Source organism: Helobdella robusta, assembly GCF_000326865.2.
Source record: "Helobdella robusta unplaced genomic scaffold HELROscaffold_12, whole genome shotgun sequence".
Taxonomy (NCBI): Eukaryota; Metazoa; Annelida; class Clitellata; order Rhynchobdellida; family Glossiphoniidae; genus Helobdella; species Helobdella robusta.
The window spans coordinates 644227-665656 of record NW_008703664.1 but is presented as its reverse complement, the minus strand read 5'-3'; the positions used below and the strand labels follow the sequence as shown (position 1 = coordinate 665656).

The window sequence follows — 21430 nt, the reverse complement described above, 5'->3', positions numbered from 1 at the left end:
TTACTTTGACTCAATTGATTGCGACTGCATCGTGTCCATTAGCAGAATGTTTCGACAATGACTGAAATTTTTGATTATGAAATTAATTTTTAGTTGTTATTATTATTATTGATACTGAACAAGCATTTCTTTCTTTTGCAAATTATTCATTCCTCTGAACAACAGTAGATATTTGCATTATGTTATGTTCTTTTATGAAATTGTCATTTTATTAATTTAATTTAATTTCAAGTCGATACAATTTTTGGCGTTTTAAAAGCGATTTTAGTATTATTACATTTTATATTTTTCAATGGTCAAAATTTGTTATTTATGTATTATTTTTCAAGCCGTGTGTTACTGTATATAAATGTTTTAAATGATTGACAATGAATTATAAATGTTGGTGATTACAATTTACTACTAAGGTTTAAAACATTTTACACAGTGATTTCAGGGTCATTTTTGTCAAGCTTATTAAGTTTGTAAACAAAATTCTTGCACTTTTAACATTGATTTTTATTATTATCTCTATGATTCTCTCGTCTTCTGTATATGCCGTTGACAATGCCTCTTGAAATACGGTGTCATTTTTGTTACATTATTATTATCGTCATTATTGTTACCACGCTAACCACGTTATTGTTGATTTTATTATCATTTACATTGTTCTTTTATTTCCATAATTCTGTTTTTGTAATCGTTGATTAGTAAATAATCAGTTGCGTTTCTCTGTTGTTAGAAAATCGGTAGTTTGTGTAGGCTTCGTTGACAAAAGGTCTTTATTATGATGCTGTTTCGCAACATTCGCATTTTTTATTTAAGCATAATTCGTTGCTGGTTGCTATTGTATGCGCGAAAATTTTCAATTCGAAGTTGCGGTTTCATGTAAAAACGTCGAGGTATAACAACTTGTTATCGTTGGAATCTTTCATAGTACAATTTTATCTTTGTTAAATACTTGCAAGAATTTCGTTTATGAACTTGATAAACTTGAGTATGACTACGTAATCTCTGTTAATATATATATATATATATATATATATATATATATATATATATATATATATATATATATGCAAGAACTTGGAGGTTTTCAAGCCGAAGCTAGATCGGCTAAAATCGCTGGGCTAGGCGATGTCGGTAATTGAATTATTAATTCAAAAACTATAAATATGTTTTCTATTTTTTTCGCGCTTCGCTATATTTTTAATATTGATAATTAATACTAAAACGGAAGTAAGTTTTATAACCTTTGGTTGTCCAAATTTCTTTGTTTTGAGAATTTCTGACCATAGTCGTTTTTATCACTTGGCAAAAACGGCTGGAGTCTAGGGTGGCGAGTATTTGATTAAGAAAAGTAATATTATAAAATGTTGGCGAATTATATTCATGTTAAAGATAAGGTCCGGCTGCCCACGCGTTACCTCTACTACCAACGACTGACGCCAGTCTTTCTTGAACGGCGACCTAAACCATTTTGATGTCTTGGGCGGTGGTTGTGATTGCGGAAAAATCTTTTCTATTAAACTATAGCAATAAATTTCTAACCGAGGTTTTGAATTTAATCGGATAAACGCTTTCAAACAAATTTGAAGAGCTGCGCGATTTCAAAACTTTCAACAGATTAATTAAAAATTATTGTGATTAATTTTTGAAATGTTGAAGGTGGGGATCAGTTTTCTATCAGAGAATATGTAGTTTAAGCCAAGTAAAATTCTTCCCCCTAGATGAATAATATATGAATCTATGATGTTACCGATGTTGGCAATTGTGTCGATATGTGCTTTATATAGTGTTGAAATATTTGGTATACTGCGGTGACAAATTTTGCTACAGAAAAAATTTTTTCTGTCTCTCCAAGATTAAAAATTATTTTCGTAATCAAGTTTATACATCTAAAGATAAATTAAATGATGTTTAGATTTTATCAATAGAAAGTGGTGTTTAATACGATTGTTTTGACAAAATTAATTAATAGATATTTTGAATGAAGGGTTAGGCGCAAAATTTTAAAAGTCCCACTTAAATTTTTTGTTATAAATATGCGTTTTCTGTTACAATCGTCTGTTCTATTAAATTATTCAATAGAATTGTATTTTTTTCTGTGCTATTCTCAACCATCAACGTGTTAGTATAATAATTTCTTTTTCAGAATATATTTGTGAATTTGAATAGATTAGTATGGCTTAGAATAAATGATGTTAAGAGTTTATCATTATCTCTAGGAAAATATCATCGAAATAAATTTCTGCTGTTACTTAAAATAAAAAGGCGATAAGATCTCTGGAGTGATGTTTAATAACAGTCGTAAGGCGATGAAACTGAAATGCATCAGCATGCTTTTAAAATGCTTGGAATGCATGATGCAGAGCTTGCGTGTGCAAAAATGTTTGCACGTATTATGGAGATGAAAAATATTTTGTAAAGCTAAATATTTTTTAAAAGTAGGTCAGGTTGGAAGCATTTTAAAAAGGCAGAAAAATTAATGAACATTTTTTACACATTTTACAAGTTGCAAAATCGAAATAGAATTTTCGCGAAACCAAAATGGAAATAAGGCAATAACGATATTGCCCAAACACCACCTAGAATATTTCATTGGTAAAGTTATTTAATTCAGTTAATGTGATATGATTATATATATATATATATATATATATATATATGAAATCCTCGACAGCAACACCAAAGTAATATACCAGAACAGCAACTACACGCATCTTAAAATTGCAGAAGCAGTCCTAATCGACATCAATAAACCAAAAATAAATATACAACAAAAAATGACAACCTCACTTCCAACCCGGCGCTTAACCAACAACGAAAACAAAGAAGTAATAAAAACTAGCATCGTAAATATGATGATGACAAAGAAGAATATGATGCTATCGATGAAGAAAAGGAGACCAAAGAAGATGACCAGCCAATTAAGAAACCTGACAACTAATTCGCATCAAAGTTCAATTTTACAACACCAAAGTTAATTTTTACAACGTCAAAGTTAATCTTGACAAAGTCAATATTTCCTTATATATACAACAAGGAGCACTGACGATGATTCATTCGGAATCGAAATATGGCCTTATTTGCAGCATGAATTCGAAAAATAAGTTTATTTTGAATTTTAATAAACTAAACGTTCACCAAAAAACTTTAGTGAGAAAAATCGAAAAAACGAACTACAAACATATTAACGCCAAACATTCGGTAGAATTTATAGAATATTGTAAATATATATATATATATATATATATATATATATATATATATCCATGGATACGATACATTTTTCACTATTTCAAAGAAAAAATGTTTAACTATATACAGATCCGGTGCCCTATATTTATGCATTGCATAACCTCTGGTTTATAACAAACTTTTTCACATATAAGTAACATATTTGCATTGCCACTTGCTAAGTTTAATTTCGCGTTTTTTTCTTTTCTTTACTCTCTCTCGCTCATTTTCCCATTCATCTTCCTACCTTTTAAGTTTGATCAGAAGTTTTTCTATATTACATCAAAAGGGTTTTTACCATTTTCAGATAAATGTATGCGTTGGATTTTTGCGCGATAATGAAGCAACTACTCGTTAAACATTGATGCATTTTATTCTGCATAATAATAAAATTCTCATTCGCTATCGCTTGCTGGCACTAATGAATAATTACGAAAATAGATATGTATGTGTATTTGTATGTATACCAGTAAAATGTGGTAGTAGCAATCCTTTTTTGAATTTTTTTATTGAAATCGATCTCTATTACAGCGTTATTAAACTTATATACACACACACACACACACACACACACACACACACACACACACACACACACACATATATATATATATATATATAAAATAGTTCAGATTAAAACTCAATTTTTTATATAAGTAAACTACGAAAATAAGTTTTAATAAGATAGCTAGAAAACTTAACCAAAGAGTCTGATAAAACTATTTAACTACCAGCAATCGACTTAATACATTTTGTATGGGTATGCATATATTATGTATATATATTTGTCATGTGAATATAGTTCGAAAAACTATATTTAAATTATTATTGGTGACAAATTTAATTTACAAACATCAAACGAAAAAACATGTATTAAATAAATAAATAATAACTATATATATATATATATATATATATATATATATATATATATATACATATATATATATATTACAAGCATATACGTTAGTGTTTATACACTTGATGCTGTATAAATAAAAAACAATGGACATGATTTCACCAAAAATTGAAATAATTTTTACATCATCGATAAAAACATTCACTAAATTTGAAATAAAACGCGATTGGACTCCATGTTGAGATATGTATTAGAGGTGCCTGCGAAATGGTCGTGCTGGTTAACATGAACCCTGAGTCTATACGGGTCGAACCCGCTGATTAGTTACGCTCAAAACAATGTTATCAAACAATACAAAGTATTCAGAAAAGTGAGGCGAAAACTAAATGTGGGTACAAATATAAAAATTTATGAAAGTGAAAGTTTGATCTCGATGCAGGTTATCCATCATTCGATAATCTTGACGTAATTTCCAGGAAAGGTGCCGTACAAGTTGCTGGCCTCACAGACGCCCACGTACCAACCGTCGTCACACTTTTCGACGATTCTTATGATGTCGCCGGTTCTCAGCGATAGCTCATCCTCGTTCTGTGGCTTGTAATCGTACAAGGCCACGCACCTGCCGGCGGCAACATTCGTTAACATTTTTTTAAGAGTTGAACATTTTAATGTAGTATACGCAAAATAACGTTATACAATCTTCTATTATCGAAAACTTTCAGTTTTTAAAATGATTATTTTAATATTGTAAATTGTAAATTGTAAAGATTCGTTGAACTTAATTTTTGGCAAATCTTAACATTTTATAAAATTAGATAGTTTCCGTCACATCATGTATAATGTTCAACATCCGATGGCTTAAATATTGGATAATGTGATTTTAACAATAAACAACGATCTGTTCTGTTTATTAAGAAATAATTGCCTTTTTTAAAATTCTAAAGATAAAAAACAAATGAGCCAAATTATTTCGAAAGTAATAATTTTTATACGAATATTTTGAGAAGAATAATCTTATTTCAATATTAAAAACATTCCCACTGTTGCTAAAATATTTCAAAAACATGACATCTCAATTAATTCAAATTGATTTAGTGAAAATATTTCAAATTGACTCATTAGTAAAACAAAATCTATGTGGTTATCAACTAACTTTTCGGTGAAACAGTTTTTGATTTCATCCACATAACGAACGATGTTTGATTTTGAAGGTGGGTTAAACAAGCTGCCATCATATTGTGAAAAACTTTTTTCATCGTGGAAAATATTTTCCGTTGAATTCTTATGAAGAATGGAAGGTGACGATCGATTGTTACACGATGTATAAATTGTTCCCTTGTAGCACACCGGCCTGAATTTCCTCATGTCCTCCTCGGATTGTTTGTGATCATTCGTTGCTAAATAAATGTTTTCATATGCATTGTTTAATTTTGGTTGGTTGCCTGTATGGCTGACAGCGATTTTGTTATTTGCGAAGGTTCCAACAGACACTGGAATATATTTTGATTTCTTTGTTCTTAACGAAGTTTCATTTTGCTCGCTGCTGCTGTCATATTTTCGCGGTAAAGACAACTTGAAATAATTTGCCGATGTAATATCTCGAAGGATTAAAAAATTCCAACTAAATAACTTTCAACTTGTAGAGCAATTGTTAGTACAACTAAAACAACACAGAAAATTGATTCGTTGTACAAACCAGTAGAAGAGGTGGACAAGTCCTTGACGACTTGAACGTATGATGCTGGAAACAGTCCTTGCCTGCCTCTTAAACGGCCTTCAAACCAATTCTCATCAACTTTCCTTATCAGTGTCACCTCGTCGTTCTTTATGTAACAACATATGTTATGTATGTAACATGTGTAACTTATGTACGTAAGTAACGTATGGGGCTTATACGACGTATGCATGCGGGGCAACAGCTTAAAAGTCCACATTTATTTAAATATAATGTATCAACCAGAAATTGTTTGTAAAAATTAACATGCACATTAATTTTTGAGGTAATGTGAAGAATTTAGAAGAGTGCTAACCTTGCGCAGTGAGAGTTCGATTGGAAGCCTGCCAATGAAATCGTAGGTTGCAACGGCCATTCCTTCCCTCTCATTTGCCATTCGCTTGGCTTCGTCCAAAGAGAAAATAACCTTCAAGAAAAACATCCACACACTGACTGACGTCAATTTAATGCCAGTTAACTTTTTCTAACGACTTACATCAACGTAATTTGATGGGAAGATTCCAGCTTGACCATTTATTTCACCTTCGAACCAATTTCTATTTATTTCTTTTATCAGAGTAACTATTTCACCTTTTTTCAAGGCCAACTCACTGAAAACAAAATTTAAAAAAATTTATATTTTGCAAAATCTTAGTTTTCAAACCAAACTTTAGTGAACCAAACAAACTTTGGATGATGAGGCACAAAGTTATATATCACTCTTGCCTTTCCTTTCTTCGTCAACGAATTATCTCGAGAACTGCAAAACATTGTTCTGTATTTTAATTCTTAAGGGAATCACTCATAGTTTAATTATTTTATGTGAAAAATTATAATTTCTATGAGAACATGGTCATATTACAAAATGAAAAATATTGGCCATTTAAGTTACAATTTTACGATTATTTTGATTACCTGTGCTTTTCTTTAACAGGTACTGCTAGGTTCTCACTCTTTTTTTCTACCTGTAAGTGAAAATAATTATACCAATAGCTTAAACGCAGTTTTGTTTGGTTGGTTAGTTTTATCTAACTGTAAAAAATGTTGATAATATTTCTCGTGGCCATTATCATTTTAATCATTATTCAATAATGTAATGACCACGAACATTACCTGATTTGTTGGAACCTGCCTCAACCTGTCAGACACTTTCTGCTGATGATGTAGGGAAGGACGACTTGATGAATAGCTGCTTTTTTGAATATTTTCCTTCACAGTCTTGCATTTTTCAGGTTTTTTGACAGACGATGAAATTTCAATGAATGGATGCACAAAATAATTTGCCGCCGGTGAATATTTGGAAAGTTTTTTGACAAGTTGCTGAGAATCTGTCAAAGTTAAAAGTTTCTATAATTATTTTCAGATATACATTAAATATTATTTTATTCCCATGTAACTTTTTCAAACAAATTGGATCAAAAGATAATAAATTTTTAAATTTCGTTCTTATTTTGCTTTGTCATTGTACTTTAACCTTTCATAACAATTATGACAAAATATATTTTCTGTTGCTAAACAAATAAAAATGCAAACTATGAAACCTTGAGCGGCTCTATACGGCACGCGGTCCATCTCCATCTTGCTGGTGTTAGTAAATTCCATCGAAGTGTGGGGACGCACGGGCATGTCGTCTGCGTTCGTCACGTTCATTCATTTCAATTAATAACAACATCTATTAATAACAATTTATCTCAAACTATAAAATCTTTTACCAAGTGCGTTGTCCTTTTCTAGATGTTATTTGTGATAATAGTTGTTAAACTAATTTTTTTTATAAAATTGAACACTACAATCTCAAATAATTGCATTGAATTTTGCGCATTAAATAGGATCAATGTCTCCTATGAACGTTTGTGAGCAGAATGTTTCATTTGTTTTCTACGACGTGCCAACTATAATTTTCTACGGTAACTGTTGTGTATCTATTCAGATTACATAAATTACTCTGCCACCAATTAGCAGAAGATAGTTTGGAAATAATAGAAATTGTTTCCTACATTTTGTTTTGAACGGGTTAGGGGTGTTGTTCTGCTGTTTCTGGCCGTCAGCAGCAGCTGAATACTTTTCATTGAGTATCGGAGTCCACCAATCCTGTGCGTTATATAAATTAAAAAATTAATAAATACAAATAATAAAATTAGTTATTTTAAATAAACATGTAACGAATGACTGCAAGGGCAAGGACGAATGACCTCGGAAAGACAAGAGTCAGTGTCTTCATCGTTGTAAGTGGACAGGTTTGAGATGGTCTCGTATCTGCTCTCCACGTCGCTAACAGGAGTTTCCCGCTTGATGCTCTTCACTTTTATTGCCAACGATTTTTTACTTTTGCTTAGTGGCTCGTTGCAAAAGATTTTGCACGATGATGATGATGGCACTGAATAAGTTGATCGTGTAAAAAATAATTGGTTGTTTTCAGTTACGCATGTTTATGTAATAACAGACTGATGTGATCAACAAAATATTAAATCAAGCCATCCACAATAAATACTTTTTTGGGCCAAGAGTGGCGAAGATGATGGCGATGAGAGCAAGGAGGAAGGTATGAAAATATTTAAGGCTGTTGATTTCTGCGCGGCTCGTTGTTTTTTCACGGGGTACAACTTCTCTTCAATATTTCCGCCGTGCTTCGGACCTTTTGTTTTTTAAATTTTGTAAGATTCAAATAATTTTAGTAAATATTTAATTATAAAACATTCATTAATTTCAACATTTTTTCCTTTTCTCATTCTTCTAATTAGAAGTCATGAATACTGACAGAAAAATGTATCTAGCTATATATTTTTTAAATGTAATCATTTAAAAGAGAAAACTTGAGAGGGACGTCTGCCGTGTGACCTGGTTCAAATACAAGCAGAGGAACGAGTAACGAACGTAAATGATTCGTTGTTATATAGAGATTCATACGTCATTAATAGATTCTTCTTTTATGGTGAAAAAGCCCCTTCCTATTATTACATATTACTACATATACTATATGTGTTCTGAATTGTGTTAAATAAACTTCAGTGGTTTGTTGAGCAGCTTCTAATGTATTTGACTAATCGGTAATGTCTTGAGACGGAAGTTTCTGTTTAAACACAAGACTGTACAAGTACATACACGTTATGAAGTTGACATAAATATGAGAAAAGTTATAAAAAATAAAAGAAACTAACAAAATTAATAGAAAAATTGATTCGTTAGATAATGTTTATTGTTATTAAATGAACAACATTTGTCAGATAAACAAAACAACGTTTTATATTCAGACAATCATTGTAGTTTCGTTTCATTAATGAAGAAAGAACAATTGAAAAATTTAAAACATTAAGAAGAGTTTAACTTGGAATAAAAAATTGAAAAAATGAAAAAAATCAAATGTGGTGTACAAAGAGATATAGTGAATATTTCAAATAACGAGTAAAAGCGTAAACAAAAAGTATGTCATAACAGAATTTTAGTTAGAAATAATGCTTTCAAAAACTGATAAACATCTATTATTCGAGCATCATCGTCGTCTGTTGTAAAAAAAATCCTGAAACATTGCCTCAGTAAACAATGGCATAACATTGAACGGAATGTTCTTACAAACAGGTCAATAACAAATAGATGCTGTGCGTCATCGCGTTTCTATTATATTTTATAACAATAATAATCTCACAGAACAACCTTCTGCAGACCGTTGATGATGTGTAGAAATCTTGTATATCTTCCTCCTATCTGACATTTGATCAGACTCCTCATTGAAACGCAAATAAAATTCAATTTTTAATCGATTTAGATATGAAAAGGAAAACAACTAGCTTCGCTATTTAATTTCTCACTAAGTATTGAAATTAAGCTTATTGTTACAATCAAAATTTTAATTTTTAAATACGTTATGCAAAAATTTAGCATATAGTTTATTATACGATAAAGATAAAATGCGAATGCCTTCCTAATATTTAGTCAAATTCAAATTGTAAGTATCGTTTGTCTGGACCATCAATTTAAAACGTTAACCAATAATTTATATTACGGTAAACAAACAAACCTTTAAAATAAAATAATATTAATAAAAAAAAGGAGACATTAATAACAACATGAAAACAAACAAAAGCAAAAACAATATTTAAAGCAAACCTCAGTTGAAAATGGTTGAGAATAGGTAGTTATGCATTTTAAAACTGTACAACAAACGAAATTTCGTTTATTCCGTAAAATTATTGAAACTTTGCAGTGGTTTCATGGCGCTATGTACGCCCTTTAAACTTTATAATGAAGAGTTTCTAAAAGCCTAACAAAACATATTTGTTTTCGTATGCTGCTCACCAAGAATTCTTCCGAGCTGGAATACGATGCATCATGAAGTGCATACCTCTTTGTACTATATACACACGTACACATACATACATGCACATAAATGTATATATATATATATATATATATATATATAATAATAAATACATCAAGAGAGACACATACAAAAACACAAACACATACACACAAACACACACACAAACACACACACACACACACACACACACACATATATATATATATATATATATATATATATATACATATATATATTGGATTTAGACTGTCATAAATGCAATTATTGATGAAAATCATGTTCCGCGTTAGTTAATTTCCTGTTTAATTTTTCGCTTTTCTAACCGTAGATAGTAAACCATACAAAACGTATCAACTCGAACATCAAAGATGGTATGGGAAAACTGAAAAAAGGTTTTTGTTCGATCATGTTTAAAAGTTCTCTCATGCTTAGAATGAATAAAAATTTTGGCTTAGAACTCAAGAAACTTGACAATGATTTACGATCTACCGATAGAAAAATAGAAAAATTAAACAAGAAGTTAACTAACGCCAAACTTGCTGTGATTTCTTCTAAATTCTTCACATTACCTCGAAAATAAATGTGCATGTTAATTTTTGCTGTGGTTTCCATCTTTCTCTCTGTCTGTCTCTGTCTGTCTCTGTCTCTCTGTCTTTCTCTCTCTCTCACTCTCTCTCTCTCTCTCTCTCTCTCTCTCTCTCTCTCTCTCAGAGGCAAAAGCAATAAAATCGAGCAAAAACTTTTTTTTCATTTACGTTACCAAATATCTGTAAATCAGTAAAAAAATTAATCTACAACCGAAAATACATTAATTGTTTCAGATGGTAAAAAAATTTTTGTTTGTTATAGGTGTTCATAAATTGAGTTCTTTTTTAAAATTTTATAATCTGCATATCATTTATCATTTATATTTATTTCGGCGATACTTTTTCATTTAAGTAGAGCGATAGCGGAGATAGCGATTAAAGGTGTTCTAACAAACCAACCAGCTAACTAATTTAATTTTGTAAGTGAATGTATATAATGGATACAGTCATAGAAAAAGAAAACCTTAAAGATCGATACGCCATTAATGTTACAGCATAATTTAAAAACTTACAATTATATAATGTTACATGACTCTAAGTAAAAAATAATAATAATAATAATAATCTGTAAAGTTTATACAGCGCTCTTTCAAGTCCTCATGAACGCTTCAAGCTGTTTGTACCAGAAAGACCGAATTCTCCGCAGCACACGACGCACGTACACGTTATGAATGCACGCACAAGCACCGCATCATTCACGCGTGGCATATGGTAGAGTTTGAGTTTTTGACTAACAGTATTCGAACCAGGAACATATATAGAATTTTATTATATTATAAAATGTTATCATCTATATATATGGAACCAGGCCATCGCGTAACTGCACGAGCTATCACACCGGGGGCAGCGAGTATAAAATTTCATTATCTTTGGTTTGTGGGCATCCTGCCTCCTATATATATTCGTGGGATATATGTTCGTGCAGGTAATTTCACTAACGGTTCTAATTGGAATCTTCTGTTTGAGTTTAAATATCAATATATTGTCGTCAGACTTTCTCTTTAAATTAAAATGGAAGGAAGTTCGTACAATTTAGACAACGATCAAGCTGTTCAGTTATTCGAAAATGGAGGCATCGTTCTATTGCTAGATGTACCAACAAACACTGAGATCGGTTTGGATTACAACAGTTGGCAGACTGGGGAAATGTTCAAAGGGATCAAAATGATTCCTCCTGGCTTCCACTTTATTTACTATAGGCATGTTTGTATCATTATTATTTATTTTAAAATGAAACTGCTTTTTTGTCTAAATTTTTGCTTTTAATTTTTAATAATAAAAATAAATCATGATTTTTTGATCTTAGAAAATTTTGAAGAATGACAATGCACTGTTTAATTTAATATTTAATTAATGCTAATTAAGTTATTAATCTATCCTTTTCTTTTAATAACTTAAATTCAAAATTAAAATGAAGTCAATTTAATTTAAAGTCAATTATATTTTTTGAATTAAATTAAACTTCAAAAGGTATTGCTTATAATTTTATTTAATAATTTTTGTAGATGGTTATTTACATGTTTTCCATTTTGAAATATCTATTCTTACTACTTTACTAAATTCAAAATTATATTATTATTGCTGTTATGTCAATACAAACAAACAACAACACACGTTTAGACGACATTTTTCCGAGATCAGGGATTGCCGTTTGGCTACCTATGATGAAACCGAAATACCGCTCGACACCATTCCCATCTTTCACTCGCCTCAGTATCACGCAACCCCGCTTTCACTCTGTCCTTCTCCCCCTGCTCTCTCCATCCCAATTGCGGCAACTCCTTCCTATCACTCCTTCAACCTCGAACTCCAACGCTTGCCTAATCCCTTCTCAACACATGTCCATACCACCACAATCTCGATCTCCTTATCAATGTCACAATGTCCTCATTCAGTCCCATCATCAACATACTACTCCTATCCTTCACTTTAACCCCACACATCATCCTCACCATAGCTCTTTCAGCTCTCTGCAGTACACTTTTCTCCTCTCTCCTCAACACCCAAGTTTCACCACCATATACCATCGCTGCTCTCACACATGCTTTATATACCCTTCCTTTCATCATCACTGACCATTTCTTTCCACACAATACCCCACCCAGTTTCCTAAATTTCATCCATCTCACACGAACTCTAGTCGTAACAGCGCTCAAACATCCTCCATTCGCGTTCAGCTTAGCCCCTAAATAAACAAAGCTTTTATGGCAATATAAATACAAAATAACAATATAAAAAGACAATATAAAAAACTAAAGCCTTTTTAAAAAAAGACAACAAAAACATTCTTATTTTCAGTTCTGTTGACAAAGATGGAAAGATTTCACCAAGAACAAGCATCATGCACTTTTTTAATGAATCAGAAGTTCTCATAAAAAAATGGGACGCTGGTTTAGAAGGTAAATTTTATGTTTCAAATTAAGGCTTTTGATTGCATTTATTGGATAATCACATCATGATTATTGTTATTCATCTGAGGTTGGGTAAGTTTCTTAAATAAATATATGTTTTTACATGTTAAACATATTTCATACTCACATCTGAGTAAGGCTTGAAATTTTTTAAACCCCTACAGGCTTGCATTTATTTTTCTCATTCATTTTTTATGCTATTTTTCCACATATATTATTTTAGTTATATTTACTTAGCTAATCTATTTACCTTTGAGGTTCATGCATAGAAAATGTAAGCCACATAATTTTTTCACAAAATTGTTTCAGTTAACAATGGTCTTTAATCTTTATTGTTTCCAATCAAAATTTAAGCTAGTTATTCATCTTGCCTTCAGTTTTGTAATTATTGTCAAGCTCAATTTTTATTGTGTTTCTTTGTTATTTCACATTTCTCCCTTAAAATAGTATTATGCACAATTTTTTAATAACAATTAAAGACTTTGTTGATGAGAACGACTCAGAAACAATAGAAAGATACAAATGTAACAGAAGGGAATTGGATAAATATCTTGGTGCATATCCCTATGACAAGTAAGTTCAGCTATTTTTTTGTTTGTTAATAATCAGGATTGTAATTTCAATCATCATCTCGCTTTCCATAATTTTTTAGCCACAGGAAATGGGTTTCGTTGACTAACTTTGTATCTAAAGATGTCCTTGATCGAATAAACCCAGAATCAGACAGGGTGTCATCTGTGGCACAGTTTCAATCCCTCTCGAGCACCACTGAATCTAGGAAAAATGCCAAAGACATGAGTCATGGTAAAAAAATAACAAAGGGTTTGTTAAGTTTAATCAAAGTTGATATTTTATAGAATATAATTCAGTTGTGTTCTTCACATTCTTTTAGTAGTAATTGAAATATTATTATACTTTTGAAATGATATAATTGTGAGAAATCTATTTGCTACTCCGTTAAATAACAGTAAAATATTCATTGCTTATTCTTCACAATAATATGCAAACTTAGGTTACATTTTTTACATTTCATTTATTGTATTAAATTTGTAAATGATTTTTCAAATGAATATACGTTAGATATGTTTTGACTAGTGTACAGCTGGAAATCATGGTTTTTATAATTAAAAAAATTTGAATTTAAAATTTAATTTCATAATATACATAGATGAAATCAGGAACAGTGAAAAAGAAGATTTTATGAACTCCAAATTGCCTCAGATGAATGTTATTCCAGGCACCGAATTAAAGTTCTCAAACATTCCAAAAATTAATCATGTTGGTTCTCCATCTGAAATCACAAAATACAACATGGACCAAAGTCACAAAATCAAATATCTTTTAAAATATACATCAAGTGCTGAAAGTTTACTTGGAGAACTGCAGATTTGTTTCGTTTGCTTTCTTATGGGACAGGTAAATTTTTTATGTATTCATTTGTTTCATTATCATTTGTTCATTCTGTTTAACTGTCTCTTTTAGCCAACTGTTTCAATAGCCTGTTATTGTTTTGCCCTTTTTCTGCCTTATTCTTCTTGTTGTCCTTCTGTTAAGAGGAGCCCAAACCTTTTCAAAATCCTGCTCTGAAATTATTTATTAATTTTTACTCTTGCTTGTTTTCAGGCATATGAAGCGTTTGAACAGTGGAAAAAATTAGTCGGCGTACTTTGTCAATGTGTTGATGCCATCACGGAGTACCCTGATTTATATTTTAAATTCATCAATGTTTTGCACTACCATATAAAAGAAATACCCGAAGATTTTTTTGTAGATATTATTTCTAAAGATAATTTTTTAAGTAAAACTTTGAGTGAGTTTTTTGAAAATTTGGAGGTTAGTGATTGCCCTGATCATCTGAAACAAAAAGGACTAAGATTCAAAAACAATTTGCAAAAACGATTCAATTTAAGTTTTGATTGTGAACTCGGAGAATTTGCACCAGTTGTTGTTGAATAAATTTTAAATTTCATTTGTGCTTTTTTTTTAATAAATTTCAAATAAAATGTGATGTATTTTCTGACTATGTGCAGTTTGGGTGTTGCATTGACAGATGCGTGCAGTCTTGAGTATGCCTCAGGTCAAGGATTAAGGTACTTTAAAGTGGTGACCTATTTTTTCTAATTTCCATTTCGGTGGAGAATGATTTAAAATTTTAAGTTGACGACCTCTAATACGATGCATTTCTACTTGGATCAGCCACTGCAAACGGACCAGCGGAACACTTATGAAAAATCACTTACACATCTGACAGCGGTAAACAACTCATCTAAACTGGACAAATTTATTGCTAGTCTTTTTTTAAAACTGTAAAAAGTATGTCGTCTCAAAACGAAATGTACAAAGACATAGAAAACCATTCAACTTTTTGTTATTAGTACACGTTTTCACAGAGATTATGTTTGTTTTTAATAAAAAAATATTTAGCAAAAAAATATATTTACTAAAAACTTTGCGCCAAAGAGTGTTGCGTTTCTAGAGAGGATTCAACGTTTTTACGCTGTGGCAATGAACGTTGTTGCGTCATTTTTTAACATCAACAATAAAAAATCGGTATTGCAAAGAATGTTTTCACTAAAATATGAATTTTATTCTACAGTTGTAAAAAAAAATATTTTTCTGAAGAGCATAACAGATTTAGCATGTTGCAAGAAAAGATTCTACAAAACCATTAAACGCGCGATTTTCTTTATGGGAGACCCCTAAGGGATCGGTATTGAATTGTTATTTCCAACTTATTTTGGTTAACGACACTTAGGTCTACAATAATAAATCATAAAAAGTGAACGGACAACATCAATAGCCCTTTCGAAAATAATGTATGTGGTTCAAAATGAAATTATTCAATAGGATTGTGCAAAATTTTACGATGCAGTAATCGTGGATTTCAAAGGACAGAAATAATGGATTAAAAATTACACGCCGTAGTTACGTGACACTTTGTTCTACAGCGGTAAACTAATTTCTTCATTTAATTTGATGTGAAATGAGTTTGTAACAAATAAGCAGAGCTAATAAATTGCTTGTTAAATAACTGCGATTATGAACACATTTTGCATTTCCATGGTGTGAGCTCATCTTGTGTGATTCTGAAAAAGTAATTATTCAAAATACTTTTTAAAAATATAATCAACGAAATCGTTTTAAAATCATTTCAAAATTTGTAATATACTTACCGGCAGCAGTTTTAAAAATAAATTTTTCGGATTGAGTTGATGTACCAATATCAGTTTTAGCAAATATCTGCAGTTGATAATTGGTCTTAGGATTTAAATTGGAAAGAATATACTCCACAGATGGTTTATATGCGTTTTCGTCTTTGGTTTTAGACACCCAGTTTTCTAAGGGTTCAGAGATGCCATCTTGTTTCATTCGTACCTAATTTTTATTTTTGGTGAGTGTCAAAGGCATTTCATGTATTAAAAATGATTTTTTATTTATTCATTTGTGTGCCGCTTAAACTTTTTAAAAAGAAAGAATAAAGTAAAAACTTACTCTTCTGTAACGTATTTCATATTCTTTTATAGGCTTTCCTCCTGTCTTCGGTTTTTCCCAAACAATTTTGTAACTCCAAGGGTCCTTGCTTTGTTTTGGCGAAACGAGTTTTATTGGATATGGTTTTGCTGTAAAAAAAAATGAAACAAGAATCACCGATACAATAGAAACATGAAAATTTAAAAATAAAACAGTACTTATGTTTAAAGTCGTTGCAACCAACTCGCGATATTTGCCTACACCAACTTCGTTCCTCGAACGTACTTTGAATTGGTATTGAGTTGCAGGTTTTAAATTTTCCATTTTCAAATCGTCACCTAAGAGTAAATTTGAACTTACGTAAACCCTATCAAATATGTTATGCTAAGTTACCAAATACATCGTGCAAGGCAAATTACAAGCCACACGTAACTCAGCATATCTCAGGTCAAAATGAAAATAGAAACAAATTTCAACCTTGGGAACCAGTTGTCGACACGTTTCCATCTGTATTAAAATATAATTGTGTTTGAAAAAATAAACATTTAAATTTCATTTTACTTAATTTAATTCAATTTCAAAATTGGAAAATATTAGGAATAAGAAATAAAAAAATAAGAAAAAATTAACTGCAAATATTTTGTGTACGCAACAATAATATTGCAAATCAAAATAAAACATGTAATGCAAATTATTTTGGATAAGTTTTGACATGTATTGGCTAATTTATAAACATATCAGAGTTTAGTTGAAATTAAATAACATACGCATGGTCGTGAAATCAGTAACTTTGTTGTTGTATTCTATCCTATAGCCGAGAAGTTTGACGCCTCCTACAGAGAAAGGAGGCTTAACGTTAATAATAAGGAGGTTTGGTGTGTTTTCCTTCACGCTTGCATCGGAGGGTGGGTCTGGGAGAGCTGATTTGTTCAAAAAGTTTACTTTTATCACTGAATCGTTGTGATCAAAGGTAAATAGCGCTTACAAGCCCTGGAATGCAAAATTTTCATGTCTTTACTTCCTTTGTTATTTTTTGCCCTACAAATATATTCTCCAAATATCCAACTTTGGTCGGCTTCTCTTACTCGAATCTGATTGAATTTTCAATTTAATTAGTAAAAATAAATTACAAATTAATACTGACATAATGATTGAAAGTATCAACGCTCACAAACTTGTAAACTACTGTTTCTGGCCGAAGTAAAAATGTTAAAAGTTTCATTGTTTGTAAGTAGTCTTTCAAGATGCCACCATTCAAAAGTCGGATGAGGATTACCATGGGCATTACAAGTTATATTATGCAATCTACCGGACCAACTAAATACTTGCCTTATGTGGTCACTCGGAAACTTTGGTTGATCTATTTGATTGATTTATGTTGAATTTGATTGAGTGCTTACAAAATAATTTATCTTTCTCTCAAATGACAACTTTTAATGTAATGTAGAAGTTTTTATGAAACACGATTAAAATGTACAATCATAAAAAATTTGAATATCAAAAGCAAAAATTTATTTTCAAGTAAAAACGTAAAAAATTTAAAATTGGTTGGATCAATCTATTAATACATCCAAGGCATTTCTTTGTTTTTCATCGTGCAAGAGTTTGTAATTATTATTGTAGACAAACAAATTTATAGTAAAATTTCATTCGTTGTTTGACTCTTTTGTATAGAAACGGTCAGTACAGAGCAAAAAAGAAGTTGCAGTGGAAATAAATAAACTTTTTAGTATACTTCGAAAAAATATTCATTCTGAAATGTGAAAACTTTCTATATTATGCAGTTGCAGGATAAAATTAATAAATTAGTAAAGTTAATAAAATTAGTAAATTAGTTTTCTAACAGTGGACTGTCAAGTGACTAGTAGCATTGTGTTCTCCCGCTGAATTTTTGGTCAGACAAGTGTAGTTAGAGCTATCGTGTGGTTGAACTTTCTTAATTTCTATTTCTAAAATGTTTGCAGGCCGATGCCTCACAGTTATTCTTCCTCCATCCTTAAATTTATTTTTAACGCAAAATTTGGTTACGCCGTTAAAACTTTGATGAAGTTAAAACGATCCAAATATATAAAACATTTAAAAAATAAATTTGACATTTGAAACAATTAAAAAATCGAATCTGACATTTGACCCGTTTTTAAATGGCGAGTGTCCAACTTTTTGAAATTCCATAAAAGGCATTGGGTCCCCGTGACTCTTGCACGTTATTTTTGCATCTTGACCTTCTTGTGCTGTCACATTCTTCAATTCATATATATGCGGCGCAACTGTGTTGTTCGTTTAAAATAACGTTGTACAAATAAAATTAAACACTTGACATTAATCACCAAGCAAGCTATTTGCAACCGTTAGAACTTGTATTAATAATAATTTTGGTTATTGTATTAACGATACTTTATCGAATCTTTACATATGATTATTTTACAACGGACCTAAGACATGCAAGGAGCCGTTAGCAGATGCCTCACCGACGTCGTTTAAAGCTTTGCACCTATAAATACCATGGTCATCTTTTTTTAACGGTTTGAAGGTCAGCTTACCGAGATGGCTGTCGATTTGAATTCTGTCCGACGGTGAAGAGGTTAACAATTTTTCATTTTTACCCTGACGTTAAATTTAATTTTAATTTAATTATTGGAAAAAGAATATAAATACAATACACGCACTTTGTAAAATTCATAACTTGGCATGGGATCGCTTTCAGCTTTACAATACAATGACAGTTCGTGTCCAGCTATCCCTTTCTGATGCCCTGGTCCATGAATCATTACAGGCGGCACTGCAGAAAGCATTGTTTTTCATTAAAGATTGGAAATTAATTCACGTTAATTACAATTATTGAATTATTGTTATTAATATCTACATATTTTCAACAAAATTTGGGAACACAGGAACTGAATTAATCAGATGCCGATGAGAAAAAATAAAATGATGTAGTTTTAGTTATTAACAACGGACCTGTAAGAAACAATTAAGTGAGTTTGTGTAAATTTATTCTAACCATGCACGACGACGGTAATTCTCTTTTCATCGTATCTTCCACTGTCTGATATTTCAGCTATGCACGTATAATTTCCATTATCAGCCAAGGAAATATTTTTTATTTGCAAACCTTTAGTTAACTGTTTGTACTTGTCGCCTAAAAATTGAAATTTTTAATATTCGAAAGAATGGCTTGAAAAAACAGTTTTTCCATCATATTTGACAGATTAAAAAACAAAAAAAAACATTTTAAATGTTTTTTTACATTTTAAAAAACATTTTAAATGTTTTTTTACTAATATTAACCGTAAATAATTTTTTTCCCGTTAAATCTCCAGGAAACTTCGGGAGCAGGCACTCCACTAACTTGACATTCGATGATGGCTGTCGTGTGAATGCGAGGATGTTGAGGATTGGGAGCATGGTCGAAGGACATGTCCTCTGTTATATTTTTAAAATTACAATTTCTCAAAATATTTCCATTAAAATTCTGATTAAATTTTATTAAAAAAAACATAAATTCGAATGATTTATTGTGAAAGAGAAAAAAGTCTAGCTTACTGAAAACGGATAACTTGATGCTTTTAGAATTTGTGATATGACCGACGCGGAATGCACAACGATAATCGCCAGCATCACTTTCAATTATTCTCCTTATCACTAATTTCTTGGCCTTAGTCCCATCTTTAGCAACAACCACCCTCTCACTGCGTGTTCATTTGTAAATCTTTGATCATTTTATAATCATGAATTTAATATATAATAAATATTTCAACATTGTAAAAAAGTTTAAGAAAGGATTGAAGAGACAACGGAACAGTAAGGGCATTTTTTCTAAATGTTTGCAATATGAATTTCAAAATTGTTTGGAAAAATTTCAATATGATCGAAAATTTTCTACTCTTTATCACTGGTGATTTCCTTGTTGTGGTTGTTGAACCATTGAATGATGATGTTGCCTTCAAGCTCGCCATCCCCAGAAAGATCACAAACTTCGCATGAAAATGACGCTCCCGAACCCAACGAGCCCAAAAATTCTGCTTTTGCTGGCTTTATTGTCAACTCATACTGCCCTGCAAATATAAAAAAAAGTCGTTAGCTGCAATTTCATTGAATATTAAACAAATAAAAATTTTGATTAATAGTTTCAATTAATGATAATTTAATTTATTACTTTGTAAGCGAGATTAAAATAATAATTATTTACATCATTTGTATTCGACGCTGAAAAACGTTTTTTTAACCAAATATTTATTCTGGATATTTTAAATCAACGGTTATTTTCTATCATAACAGATCCGATTTGCAAAAATTTTGTAAGAAATTTTTTAAACCTCAAATGCTGGATGATTAGGATGCATCATCTAAAAACCTATTGCTTTTTTCATGACAATGAGGCGACACGTCAAAATCATTTTAAAGGCATTAAAATAACGTGTAATTTTGAGCATAAAAATAAACTCATAACGAGTCTAATAATTTTTTTTTTAGTAGAAGCATTAAGAGAAATAGCGGGCATTAATAACGAGATTTGTAAGTAAATCTATTAATTAGTAATATATTATTTTAAATTAAAATTCTAATTGAAATTATCCAATAAAATATTCAATAACTGTAATGCCAAATAAATGTTTAACATGCTTCTTGTTAAGGAAACTTTTAAGAAAATATTGCAAAAATTCTAACCCAGAGTGTACTGAATTAACGTGAAGCCTACAAATGAAAGTAAACCGTACATGAACAGGCAATAATCTATTTGATTTAAAAAATCAACGGACTTTCTTGCAAAGGTTCGATGATAATATATAAGCACTTTGTGTACATAATAGTTTTTAGCAGTCTATGTTTGCAAACAATAAGAAAACTCTT

General features: G+C 30.7%; 3 protein-coding genes across 3 annotated transcripts; 1 reads left to right on the top strand and 2 right to left on the bottom strand.

The window, feature by feature from the left end:
• Positions 1–4525: 4525 nt before the first annotated feature.
• On the bottom strand, positions 4526–9501 carry HELRODRAFT_167717 (hypothetical protein; the record flags this gene model as incomplete). Its single annotated transcript, XM_009013464.1, has 12 exons — positions 4526–4697; positions 5232–5475; positions 5775–5901; positions 6109–6219; positions 6289–6403; positions 6708–6757; positions 6906–7120; positions 7334–7423; positions 7790–7883; positions 7985–8169; positions 8284–8427; positions 9444–9501. The coding sequence occupies 12 exons, from the start codon at positions 9499–9501 to the stop codon at positions 4526–4528; spliced, it is 1605 nt and encodes a 534-aa protein (XP_009011712.1).
• Positions 9502–11708: 2207 nt separating this feature from the next.
• Positions 11709–15064, top strand: HELRODRAFT_73126 (hypothetical protein; the record flags this gene model as incomplete). The annotated part of the gene is made up of 6 exons (XM_009013463.1): positions 11709–11904; positions 13010–13096; positions 13588–13681; positions 13761–13934; positions 14293–14524; positions 14732–15064. 6 exons carry the CDS (start codon positions 11709–11711, stop codon positions 15062–15064), a joined length of 1116 nt encoding a protein of 371 aa, XP_009011711.1.
• A 1170-nt stretch (positions 15065–16234) lies between these two features.
• On the bottom strand, positions 16235–20629 carry HELRODRAFT_72963 (hypothetical protein; the record flags this gene model as incomplete). The annotated part of the gene is made up of 14 exons (XM_009013462.1): positions 16235–16483; positions 16601–16728; positions 16798–16934; positions 17343–17499; positions 17565–17670; positions 17755–17939; positions 18424–18574; positions 18704–18846; positions 19012–19183; positions 19246–19358; positions 19581–19718; positions 19868–20002; positions 20123–20268; positions 20463–20629. Coding segments are annotated over 14 exons (2127 nt in total), but the record flags the coding sequence as incomplete, so codon positions are not given.
• Positions 20630–21430: the final 801 nt, after the last annotated feature.